Genomic DNA, 12191 nt, shown 5'->3' on the forward strand with positions numbered 1-12191 from the left:
AACAGAAGGGGATTGCCGTGTAAGCTGCCAAAAGTCGGTGCAGCTGAAATACTGCAGTTCATCTTGGGACATTTCCTGGAACACTTGAGAGTAGGTTGCTCTCAAAACCAAGGTATTGGGATAATGGTTACACATATGACTTCTGTCTTTTCCAGTTCATACAGTGAAGACATCATTCATTCATTTATTCATTCAGAAAGTCGGTCAGTGAGAAAAGGACCTTCTAAGTCCCAGGTACCACTCTGTGCTGGTGCTAGAGACACAAGCTAGAGTCTCTGCCCCCCTGGAGACTGTCATGAAACAAATTTTACAGAAAGTGACAGTTGAGATCACTGCTGCCAAGGGTGTCCTAAGAGGGAGGAACTGGGAGATCAAAGAAAGCTTCCAAGAGAGGAGCAAGTAAACAAGTCATCGGTCTATTCCTACTGTACAGCAGGAGTCCTGAAGAATTCAACTGAGAGGTGAAGAGAGCAGTGGGGATGCAGAGGGAGAGACACCAAAGGGTGTAGGCAGTAGAAATGGTGGAACTTGGAAGTGAGAGTGGTTGGAGTCAAGGATGGCTCACAGGTTGCCGGTTTGGAATTCTGAGTAGATGGAGGGAAACATGCATATGTAGTTGGTTGCTAAAAATGGATCCCATTCTTTATTCCCCTCTGCATCCCACCCAGCCCTTTTTTTTCTTTAAAATACTTATTTCAGAGAGAAAGAGGGAATGAACTGGGAGGGGAGTGGGGAGGGACAGAGGGAGAGTGGAAGCAGACTCCCCACTGAGTGGGGAGCCCAAGGTGGCGCTCGATCTTCAACCCAGACATCATGACCTGAGCCCCTGAGCCAAAACCAAAAGCCAGATGTTTAACCGACCTGAGCCACCCAGCCCTTTCAAATGTGACTTCAGCTCCCTCTGCTGAGGTGTGGAGTGTATCCCTTCCCCTCTCCCTGAATTTGGACTGAAATTGTGACTTGCTTTGGCCAAGGGAATGCAGCAGGGGTTATCCGTTCCACCGTGGAGTAGAGCTCAAGAGGCCTTTTCCACTTCCACTTACTCTCTCTGAAACCTGCTCAGCCACTGTGAGAGCAAGCCCTAGCCAGCCTGTGTGTGTGTGTGGGGGGGGGTCTCGGACATGCGACTCCGTCACTGCCCCTCCCCCATCACAGGTGACTGCCTGCCAGCCACGACCCACCCTCTGCCAGGTCTCTGCAGGTACATGAAAGGGCCCAGCCTAGGTCAGCTGAGTCTGGCCTAGATTAGGATAACCACTCCACTGACCCATAGACTTGTGAGCAACTATGGGGGATTGTTGTTTTAAGCCATTAAGTTTCGTGCAGTTTGTCGTGCAGCAAAAGCTAACTAATACAACCAGGACAGAGAAAGGGGTAAGGATGGGGCCCTTCAATAGGCAATTGGACATAGGAGGCTGGTACACAGGAGGCCAGAAGCATGAAGTTCTAACTTGTAAGAATCAAATCCCAAGGCTTCTGCTTTACTATGGTGGGCTCCCCAAACCCCAGACCAGGCCATTTTTCTCTTTTGTGTCCCCTTCTTCCACTCCCCCATCCTTATCCTAAACTTCATTTTACACTTAGAATAGTACTTGAATAATAAAAGTAGATGCATGACTGAAAGTGCATAGGATGGTATTAATGATGGAGAATTAGTCCAGAGCCAAAGCTCCCAGGGGATGGAATGTGTATTGAGGGTTTACTAATGAGTGGATTCAACCAAGGCCAGCAGCGAGGGTCTGGGGTTGGAGGCTGAGCTGCAAACAATTACTGCCCCCAAGGGGCCTTCACATATCTGGAGCAAGGTCACAGAGACTGCAGTTCCCTTATACAGTTACTAATTCAGGCCTTTACCCTCCTCCTTTTTCCTTATTAATGCCACCCCTCAGCACCTTTTGAAAATAAAAAGGGCAGTATACTCAACAGGAATTTATCCCTCCCGTTGTTGCAGAAACATCGGAGCGACGGCACTTTTTCCTCTTTCTTTCCTCCCCCAGCTCGTAACTGATCTCAGGTTCACCCACTGGTCTAGTGACCCGGGCTCTCCTCTGCGGGGTGGAGGGGCCCCCAGGGTGGCGCAGGCACAGCCTGACGAGAGGCCTCCCACGCGCTCGCGGGCCGGTGGCGGGCCCTCGGGGGCGGGGGCGGGGGCGGGGGCGGGGGCGGGGACGGCAGCGGCGCGGGGAGGGCCGAGCGCGTCAGGCGCCCGGCGGTGCGCACGCCCCAGGCGCCCGGCCCCTCGGCTCTCCAGCGCCGTCACTCGCGGCCGCGGCGGGAAGGGGCGGGAGGGGGAGGAGCCGGAGGCGGCCGCGCCCTCACCGCGCGCGCCCGGCCCTTTAAAGACCGCCCGCCCTGACAGCCCGGCCGGCCGTCGCGGTCCTCGCGCACCCGGCTCCCCACGCTCTCTGCTGGCTAGGGGCTCCGCTGCGGCTGCGGCCGCGGCCGGACTCGGCAGGCTTGCGCCCTCGGCGGCGGGACGCGCTCGGCCGGCGCGCTCTCCATGCGGCCGCCCACCATGTCTGGGCACTGTCTGCTCGCGCCCATCCCCGAGTCCTCCTCCGACTACCTCCTGCCCAAGGACATCAAGCTGGCCGTGCTGGGCGCCGGCCGCGTGGGCAAGAGCGGTGAGTGCCCAGGGGGCCGCGCGGGGACGACGGCGCCTCGGGGAAGAGACGGAGCCCTGGGCGGAGGGGAGGAGGATAGAGCGCCGGGAAGAACCTGGAAGTTTCCGCGCCGGCCCCGGCTCTCCCCTTCCAGCCCGCTTTCCCCGCGGCTTCCCCGGGGCGTCTACTCCTGGGCTCCTGCCTGGCTCGGCCCCTGCAGGTGGAGAGGGGCTGGTGCGGCAGGTAGACACCTGCAGTCACACCCGCCACAAAATCCGCGGGAGACCGCGACGGCCGCACCCTTGGCTTTGCAGAGCCTTTCAACGTGGGCAATACCCGCTGTTCTGCGGCCCAGCGCCCTCTCCTTTTCCACTAGAGCGTCCCGGTTTGACTGGTTTGTCCTAGTCCTTTATCTGATTTTCTTATTTTTCCTTTTCAGCGATGATTGTGCGCTTTCTGACCAAGAGATTCATTGGCGATTATGAACCGAATACAGGTTAGAATAATTTCGTGCTCTCTGCTTTTGTAGCTGCCTGCTCCGATGTTCGTTTTTCTAATATGTGTGTAGGAATTTAAAAGCAAACTCTCCTTCATCCTTCAGGCAAGTTGTATTCACGGCTCGTCTACGTAGAGGGGGACCAGCTCTCCTTGCAGATCCAGGACACCCCCGGGGGCATCCAGGTAAGGACTGCCTGAAGCCAACAGCTCACACAGCCCTAGGTGTGTACCTAGGGGGCTCCGCAGCAGGAGCAAGATGTATACACACACCAGTTTTGCATTTAGATGAAGGCGTGGGCTGTCCTCAGGTGGGCTGTTCCAAACCCTCCTGGTGGCGCCGGGGTGAGTGGATGGTTGGAGAGGTAGCTTCCTCCGGTCCAGCACCTCGAAAGGGGAGACGTAGTTAACCTCTCTTTGCAGCCCTGGCAGAGGCCTCACTAGTTGCAGGGATGGGGCTCACCGCTTCTTTCAGAGCTGGACCATGGAACCATTAACAGACTGTTGGGGTGGGGTTCTGGAGAGGGTCTTCTCCCCCAGCAAGGACAGCAAGAGTGCTTCTGTTTCTAACTGTTTGCTCAAGTCATTTAATTGCAACCAGATAACCCCTTGGCAAGCAGTCAGGAATTTAACTTGATTAACAAGTTATTAATTGCTCTCCCTTCCAGGGAGGAAAGGTCTTGTGGAAGAAAAGAGAAGGAATTTGTTTCTGTAACATTCTCAAAAAGGACATGCTAAAAATATTTTTATGGGCTTGGGAAAAGATATTTATCTTGGCTTCTTTTCCAAGTTTTGTTTATTCTCAGTTCCCTGAGGATTGCGCCATTCTTCTTTGAAAGTTCTTATTGAAGTCATTCTTCTGTCAGCCAGGGCTCACCACAGAATACCTGCTGAGCGGGGAATTAAAGATAGTGCATTGGGGGGCACCTGGGGGGCACAGCGGTTAAGCGTCTGCCTTCGGCTCAGGGCGTGATCCCGGCATTATGGGATCGAGCCCCACATCAGACTCCTCCCCTGTGAGCCTGCTTCTTCCTCTCCCACTCCCCCTGCTTGTGTTCCCTGTCTCGCTGGCTGTCTCTATCTCTGTCAAATAAATAAATAAAATCTTTAAAAAAAAAAAAAAAGATAGTGCATTGGTGACAGCCAATAAAATAACCCAGGCAGGGAGTTTGCTCTTCCTGCATCCAAAGCCTCCTTCTGCAGAAGCTAGGTAGCATGTGAAAACTGTATTTATAATTTCTCTTTTGAACTTTTTTTTGCAAGGGTTCCTCTGATGTTATTTTGAGTCCTCTCCCACCGAGGGCTTCCTTGATCCAGACTCATTTTGATCTTTCCCAGGTCCAAGACAACCTCACCCAGGTAGTTGATTCCCTGTCCAAGTGTGTGCAGTGGGCAGAGGGCTTTCTGCTGGTCTACTCCATCACAGACTATGACAGCTACCAGTCCATCCGCCCCCTTTACCAGCACATCCGGAAGGTCCACCCCGACTCTAGGGCCCCTGTCATCATCGTGGGCAACAAGGGGGACCTTCTGCATGCCCGGCAGGTGCAAACACATGATGGCATTCAACTGGCCAATGAGCTGGGCAGCCTGTTCCTTGAAATTTCCACCAGTGAAAACTACGAGGATGTCTGTGATGTGTTTCAGCATCTCTGTAAAGAAGTGAGCAAGCTGCACAGCCTCAGCGGGGAGAAGAGGAGAGCCTCCATCATTCCCCGGCCGCGCTCTCCCAACATGCAAGACCTCAAGAGGCGCTTCAAGCAGGCTCTGTCTTCCAAAGTCAAAGCCCCCTCTGCACTGGGGTAAACCCATCTCACACAGACTCTGCTCCTTTTTATTGTGCATTTGTGCAGCTGAAAAAGACTGGGGATCTCCCTTTTTAATTGCGCATTCAAAATCTATTTTTATACAAACTATTGGTTTTCAAGTGTATGTGTATTTCTGAAAACTCAGTGATTGCCTAGAAGTTGGATAGAGGTTTTTTTAAATAAAATATTTTTTTTTTTACTGTAACTGCTAGCCACTTTTCCATTAAAGGCAAAATGGCAACATTGCTCCTTGTTTTTTAAATGTCTTTTTATAGAAATCATACTTGCACCAGAGCCGAGAACAGCTCCATGCTTGCCCTCAGTCTGAACTCCTATTGGTGTCTTGCAGTAGGGGGGCTGATGAAGAGGGAATCTGTTGTGGGAGAAAGGAAAGAATGTGGAGGAGAAAAGATTTGAGCAACTTCAGGATGTCTTTAATTAGGGCACTTTACCACAGGCATGAAATTGATAGCATGTGATTTTCAAGGAAAGGGGTTCATTGTACGTTGGTGCTAAGAAATTGCAAACATAAATAGCAGTTTCATTTGTTGGTGCAAATGGAAGTCTACCCTCTCTACCTGTATTAAAAAACAAAAATTCCTTATGTCAGTAAGTACACCCTACCTAGAGTTGCTTAAAAATTCTCCTTCCTGGGGCGCCTGGGTGGCTCAGCTGGTTAAGCATCAGACTCTTGATTTCTGCTCAGGTCATGATCTCAGGGTCATGGGATTGAGCCCCATGTTGGGCTCTGCGTTGGGCTCCGTGCTGGGTATGGGGCCTGCTTAAGATTCTCCCTCTCCCTCTGCTCCTCCCCCCCGCCCCTCCCGCCCCCCCCCCCAAATAATCTTCCTACTCTGTCTCCCTGACCCTCACATCCAACAGGGCACCTGATCTGTCAGTTCTTTCTCCTCTTTTTCTCTGAAGCATCACTCTGCCAGAATCCAGGCCTGTACAGCTCTTGCCTAGACTGGCAGGCAAGTGTAGGTGAGACCGGTTTCTTGGCTTCTGGACTAACACCCTTCTAATTCTTTCTTTACACCAGACAACCCTAATCACTTTATTTTAATGATTGAAAAACCTAAGCTGTGTTCCCCTTACCTACTGGATAAAATATAATTGAGGCAAGGCAATCAGATGATTTACACCTCTCCAGCCTTATCATCCCCTCCTACAAACACTCACACGCATCGATACACGCCCTCACACAGTGGGCTGAAAGCCCATTCCACAGAACGGTCTGCTGTTCTCAGTATATACCAGGCCCTTTCATGCCTTCCTCCCCTAGCAGGAGCTATTCCCTGTGCCTGGACTAGTTCTCCTCTTCTCCTCTAAAAGATCACTAACTCATTTTTCAAGACCCAAGTCATGGGCTATATTCAGTGCAGGGGCTGCCCTCTCCGAGTCTTCCTCTGTGCCTGCAGCCTTTCTGGGACCCCCAAACATGTCGTGTATCTAGTTGTCACCCCCATTGGAAGGAGTGCTGCTTGTGGGCTGTAACTGCATTTCATAACTTTGTATCCCAAGCTTCCGGCCTACTGCTTGCACCTAGAGTGGAAGGTTTTCAGTAAATATTTGATGGGTAGATAATATGATGAGCTGAATGCATTATTTTTTGGTGCCAAGGGACAGTAGTGGGAGATTGCATGAAACAACTTGTCACTTCTGTAGAACAAGGACAGGAGGTGTTCTGAGTAGTTAAAGTACTTTATTAGCAGTGACAGAGAGGAAGTGACACATACCCAGCTTCAGGCCATTGAAGACCATTACCCTGCCTCTAAGGACACCTGCGTCCATCTCTGTGATGTCAACACCATTCTTCCCTACAGTTGAGGGGTGTCTTCCTATGCAAAATGGCATGAAGGATTACAAAAATTAGATAATTTATGTCTAAAGCAGTGTCCAAATAATTAAGGGAAAATAAGATTTTCAACTCCATTATCTTTGAAAAAGTGCCTAATTCCTCTTGCTTGTTTGCATACCATCAGAACAAAAGCAGCTCTCCCTATCATCAGCCATTCCTGCTTCTGCCCTATGGCTTTTCTTTGTAGGCGAGGACATGAAAGCAACAGGTTGACCTCATCATTGCCACGCCCCCCAGTGCGCCCAGATTGCCTCCCCATGTCAGGGGCTCCTCTGCCTCCAAGGAGTCGAGATCAGACATCTCATGGGAAAAAGCATTGAACATCCCATGGGAAAAGTCATCACGGAAAAGCTAAAAAGAACAATACAAGAGATGTCCCAAGGCAGCCTGTGATGAAGTTCCAAGTGAGAGAACGGTAAGGACAGGAAGTACCCTTGAACTCTCCAGGGGAGAGCACAGCGTGGACCAGAGGGGTCAAAAGATGAGTCACAGGACAGTTCCAAAGGGAGCAGCAGCCTCTCAGGCTCAGGCAGGCTGGAGGGCCAAGCCGAAAGCACTCCACATGATATTTTTTCCTGTCCTCAGCATCACAAGTAACTGACCTCCAGGACTTCAAAGCTGCCTTTATTTCTGGTCTCCAGAACTGACCCAGCATATGACCTGGATCTCTGGGCTCAGAGGGACCTCAATGCCTCTTCCCCAGGCCTCCTGCTGATGGGGGGTGAAGTGCATGGGCACATCTGGAAGGAACCCTGGGATAGTAGCCCTGGAGATGGAAGAGGGGAGCCTGGAGTTATCAGGGGGCAGTTAGCGTGGGAAGTTGTCAGATGTGTGTGTAGGAAAGAGGATCGGAGGATTTGGGCTTGACTGGGTGCTGAGTAGACCGTAGAGTGGGAGCTGAGCTTCCCGCAGGCGAGGGGAGGGCAGAGCTGTCAGAGCCCTGGGTGTCATTACAGTGCTGGAACACAGCTCCTGGAGCACTGGGCAGAACATCGGGAAGGTGGCCACATGGGTAGGAGTCTCTTTTTTTTAATTTTAATTTTATTTTTTTATTTTTTAAAGATTTTATTTATTTATTTGACAGAGAGAGACAGCCAGCGAGAGAGGGAACACAAGCAGGAGGAGTGGGAGAGGAAGAAGCAGGCTCATAGCAGAGGAGCCTGATGTGGGGTTCGATCCCAGAACGCTGGGGCCACGCCCTGAGCTGAAGGCAGACGCTTAATGACTGAGCCACCCCGGCGCCCCTCTCCACATCTTTATCACAGTTTTGCCTTACCTCTGGGGTGTCATCCTCAGTGTCATCACCTCCATCCTCACAGCCCCTCCTCACTCGGTGCCCCGCCCCACCTGTTTCTGAGATTCCCTGTCTCCACTGCCACCACTCATCCTCCTTCTGGTTGAGGCTCCGTTCTAATGCTGCTCTGAAACTGCGGCATGATTGAATTAACGTGCCTATGGCTGTGATCTGGGAGAAACCGACGAAATCCAAGTGGCTAAACTGTACGTCCTGCACACATTCTGTGCCTCACATGCCCCTTTTGAAAAGCAAACTGGAGTAACGGGAAAATAAATCTATTATAGCATAAAAATTTTTTTTGCTTGTGTCGAGGTGAAGGGCACCACGGAAGTTCTAAAGTTTATTCACATCTCTTTGGAGGAATGGATTAAAATAAATAACTGTGGAAGGCGGCAGTGAACAATAGAGCAAATGCCAAACACAAGATGACTGTTTAGTCATGAACTTGGGGCTCGAATAGCTTTTTTGTTCCGCGTATGTGTTGTAATTTCTACTTCTCACTAGGCAAAGTTACCGATCCACATTTACAATGCAATGATATTTTGTACGATGAATAATTTATTCTTACCATTTGCTTTGTCTCCAAAAGGTGGGGTATTTTTAAGGTTTGTTAAAATGAGTCTTAAGCTTCTTCGACACTCAATAAGAAAGGCGTGATATATAAAAAAAACTCAAACACCAGAAGTTAGAACTAGGGCTCTAGGAAAAATGACCTGACGTAAGCAACGATTAGTTTGCAACAGCAAAACAGTTTTCCGTACACAGAGCAGAAATTTGCCTATCCTAGATAGCACAGCCGTCCCTCATGTCTGGATGACCCCATGTGCTTCTGCCCCAGGAGAGAATGCGCTCCACGAGGGCTGGACAGGTCCTCCAACATCTTCGGATCCATAGCACCTGCTAGAGTGTCCGCTATAAGACAGGATCTGCAAAAGCATTTGCTAAGGTGAACCATGAGAAAAATTAGGGGGTCCCTCCAGTTACTTTTGCATGGCTGTGAGTGCAGCTATGTGTGTCTATGTGTGAGTTTCCTTTGTCGAACTGTCAGAGGGGACCCTTTCCCATTCTCCATGCAGGGCTGCTTGAACAAATAAGTATTGCTTTTGGTATTCTTCACATCTTTCTAAAGACCACCACAATAGTGATTTGCATGATTTCAAATCATATTTATTGAGAACCTACTTCCTACAAATCTCTGTGCTCAGTGTCACTGTCATCAAGGCAGCACTCTCTTTCCAGAAACTCAGTCCCAAGGGAGTTCTAGGGGCTGGGCCTCGAGGATGGGACTCTGTGGGATGAAAGGCAAAATACAATTCTGACCCAAATCTGAGGGTGTCGACAAAAATCAGTGGAGGGGACAGATCCTAGAGCTGAGCAGGGAGTGGAGGCAAATACTCCACACAGGGTGAAATTACCCTTCCAAAGAAAATGACATTTCTTTCTTTACAAACTGGAAAACATGGATTTTTGAGCATTATTTGCTCAGACGAGGATGAATGAGTTAAACTTGTAAAATATTTACCGCCATTTTTTATTGGCATTCTTTATTTAAACTAGAAGAACATTGTTAACGGCAAGACTTACTTACATAAACAGATTTTGCCTGGAAATACTAACATGTACTTATGGCTGTGGAAAAACAGGGAAATTTCAGGAGCTCCTGCTGATGAGACAGTTACTAACCAGCTTTATGACGGCGGCAGAGTGTGGGTACCAGACTGAGATGAGATTCCAATCCCACTTTACCTGGGGCAAAGCGCAGTATAGGTTTCCGTCTCTGAAAATGGATATAATACTACCCATTGGGCAGAATTGTTCAGTAAGTTGTCGTTGTTTTAAAGGTACCTTGGTACATTATGAAGCTGTTTTTGGAAAATGAGTGCTTTTCGAACTTGCTTGTATAGTCTAAAAAGTAGAGTAGTTGCTTTGCAAGATAGGCCTTGCTCCACGTCACATGTGGGAAAAAGAAAGTTCTCTAGGGAGCAGTTATTCCCTCACAGTAATTGATCCTTTACTTTGTGCTGGGCACTTGTATTGTCTCAATAATACCTTTGAGGTAGAGCTATTATCACTCCCATCTTTCAGACGTGGAAACTGAGGCTCCGAGAGGTCATGCCATGGCCAAAAGTCACAGCAGCCAGAAACCAGGAGGTCTGGCTCCAGGAAGGGGAAAGGGCTCCCTTCAGCTCTGGGCTGTTTCCCCCCGCCAGGCATGTGCCTGCCAACGTCTTTTAGAGAACTTGTTAAAAAGGAAGCTTCTGGGGCACAGTCCCAGGGTTTCTGTTGCCCCCTATTCGGGCTGTGGGGGAGGAGTCTGCATTTTAAAAAGCTCCCTGAGTAGTACTGAGGCCGGATGTCTCCTGTTAGGAGCTTTCAGCAAATCACAGTCTGGGCTCCCTCCAAACTTCCTGTTTATCCGGAGGAACGGCAGATCTGGAGGGGGGATGGCGGGAGGGTCACACCAGAGGGGTGGGAGCCCCTGCGTCTGGGGGGGTCGGGGGGGGGCTACTCTTACTGAGCTGCAGCCGGGAGTCTTCAGCACCACCTGGTAGAGTGCAGTCGTCTTTGGGGGAGGGCTCTCTCCCTGAGTCACTGCTTTGAAAGCCATCTGAGGTGGGGGTTGGGGGGGCGTTGGGGGGTAGTGGGCACTGTCTAAGTCAGCGGGCCCGGGACACCCTCCCCCGGCCGTACTCTCTCCTCAAACTCTTCTCTGACCCACCTGGAGAAGCAGCCTCCACAGTGACCCCCAGAGCTTCAGGCATTTTCTTTTCTCCTGGAGCACCTGGCGGAGGAGGAGGGGACAGCTGAACGTCAGTGTCCCTGGGGGCTGTGGGGGCCAATGGTGTACTACAGGGAGGGAAGGCGCCAGAAGCCGAAGTTGCCAGTGCACACCTGGGAGCTAAAGATGTCTCCCCACTCCAGCTCAGTGTGGTCCAGGGCACCTCCAGGAATGGCATGCTGTGTGTGTGTTGGGGGGGGGGGGTGGGTGGGGTGGGAAGAGAGAAGGAGCAGGTTCTGGCTTTATAGAGAAAGGTCAGTGAATTTCTCCAGATGGGGGAAATGTGAGGATGCTGCCACAGATTGACGGCCCTTTGCCAGGGGCTGTGTGCTGGCTTCCTTACCTGTAGCATAATAATAAAACTAACACAACAAATAGCTAGCATAATTACTGAATATGCACTATTTTTGTTCCACATATTCCCATGTATCGGCTCAGGTGATTATGGAAGCCGAGAGGTCCCAAGATGTGCAGTCAGCAAGCTGGAGACCCAGGAGGGCAGGTGGCGGACTTCCGCTCTGAAAGCTGGCAGGCTCGGGATCCAGGAAGAGCCAGTGTTACAGTCTGACTCCAACGGCAGGAGAAGAGCCCAGCTCAAGGCGAGCAGGCTGGCGAGCTCCTTCGAACTTAGGGGATGGTCAGCCTTTCTATCCTATGCATGCCCCCCTCGGATTGGATGGGGTCCCTGCATATCAGGGAGGGCAGTCTGCTCTACTCGCTTCACTGGTTCCAATGTTGTTCTCATGTAGGAACACCCTCACAGACACACCCAGAAGAACATCTGGCCAAATATCTGGGTACCCCATGGCTCAGTCAAGTTGAATATCAACATAACCATAATCCACAGTGAAAGTCTCAGGTGTATTATCTCATTTAATCCTCCCAAACAGCTTCGGTGGCTTACTGTTACCATCCCCATTGGATGAAGCAGGGAAACGAGGCTCCGGGAGGTTCATTAACTTCCTCGTTATCTCTCGACTGGTAAGGGGCAGAGCGGAGATTTCAGTCCACATCTCTCCGATTAGAAAGCCACCAGGCTGTATTGCTTCCCATGCCGATTATCAGAGGTCGTCTGCAAGCTGCTACCATTCTCCCAATCAACCATTTTGGCCTTGAAAAGTACATGGTGTATCGGTCAAGGCTACCATTTGCAAGCAATAGGAAAGGCTCTGGCTGGTTAATAAAAAAGGATTTTATTTAAAAGCTATTGAGGTATCACCTGGGGGGCTCAGTCGGTTAAACATCTGCCTTCAGCTCAGGTCACGATTCCAGGGTCCTGGGATCGAGTCCTGCATTGGGCTCCCTGCTCAGTGGGGAGTCTGCTTCTCCCTCTGCCCCACCCCCCACT

At 50.6% G+C, this 12191-nt stretch overlaps 1 protein-coding gene across 2 annotated transcripts; it reads left to right on the forward strand.

Moving 5' to 3' along the window:
• Window positions 1-2339: 2339 nt before the first annotated feature.
• Window positions 2340-5147, forward strand: RASL11A (RAS like family 11 member A). Of its 2 annotated transcripts, none has more exons than XM_040621715.1 (4): window positions 2340-2624; window positions 3043-3099; window positions 3205-3284; window positions 4362-5147. In XM_040621715.1, the coding sequence occupies exons 1-4, from the start codon at window positions 2501-2503 to the stop codon at window positions 4902-4904; spliced, it is 804 nt and encodes a 267-aa protein (XP_040477649.1). In that variant the 5' UTR covers window positions 2340-2500; the 3' UTR covers window positions 4905-5147. The 2 variants fall into 2 exon arrangements, with proteins under 2 accessions (XP_040477649.1, XP_040477651.1); XM_040621717.1 differs by having other exon boundaries at window positions 2342-2624; window positions 4437-5147.
• Window positions 5148-12191: the final 7044 nt, after the last annotated feature.

The sequence above is a fragment of the Ursus maritimus genome, unplaced genomic scaffold (genome assembly GCF_017311325.1).
Source record: "Ursus maritimus isolate PB19 unplaced genomic scaffold, ASM1731132v1 scaffold_10, whole genome shotgun sequence".
NCBI classification, from domain to species: domain Eukaryota; kingdom Metazoa; phylum Chordata; class Mammalia; order Carnivora; family Ursidae; genus Ursus; species Ursus maritimus.

What these genes read in the sequence shown, in the direction of transcription:
- RASL11A (XM_040621715.1), top strand. Translation starts at nt 2,501, where the DNA reads ATGCGGCCGCCCACCATGTCTGGGCACTGTCTGCTCGCGCCCATCCCC. An exon ending in CGGCCGCGTGGGCAAGAGCG is followed by an intron (nt 2,625 to 3,042) that starts GTGAGTGCCCAG and finishes TTTCCTTTTCAG; the next exon opens with CGATGATTGTGCGCTTTCTG. An exon ending in CGATTATGAACCGAATACAG is followed by an intron (nt 3,100 to 3,204) that starts GTTAGAATAATT and finishes TTCATCCTTCAG; the next exon opens with GCAAGTTGTATTCACGGCTC.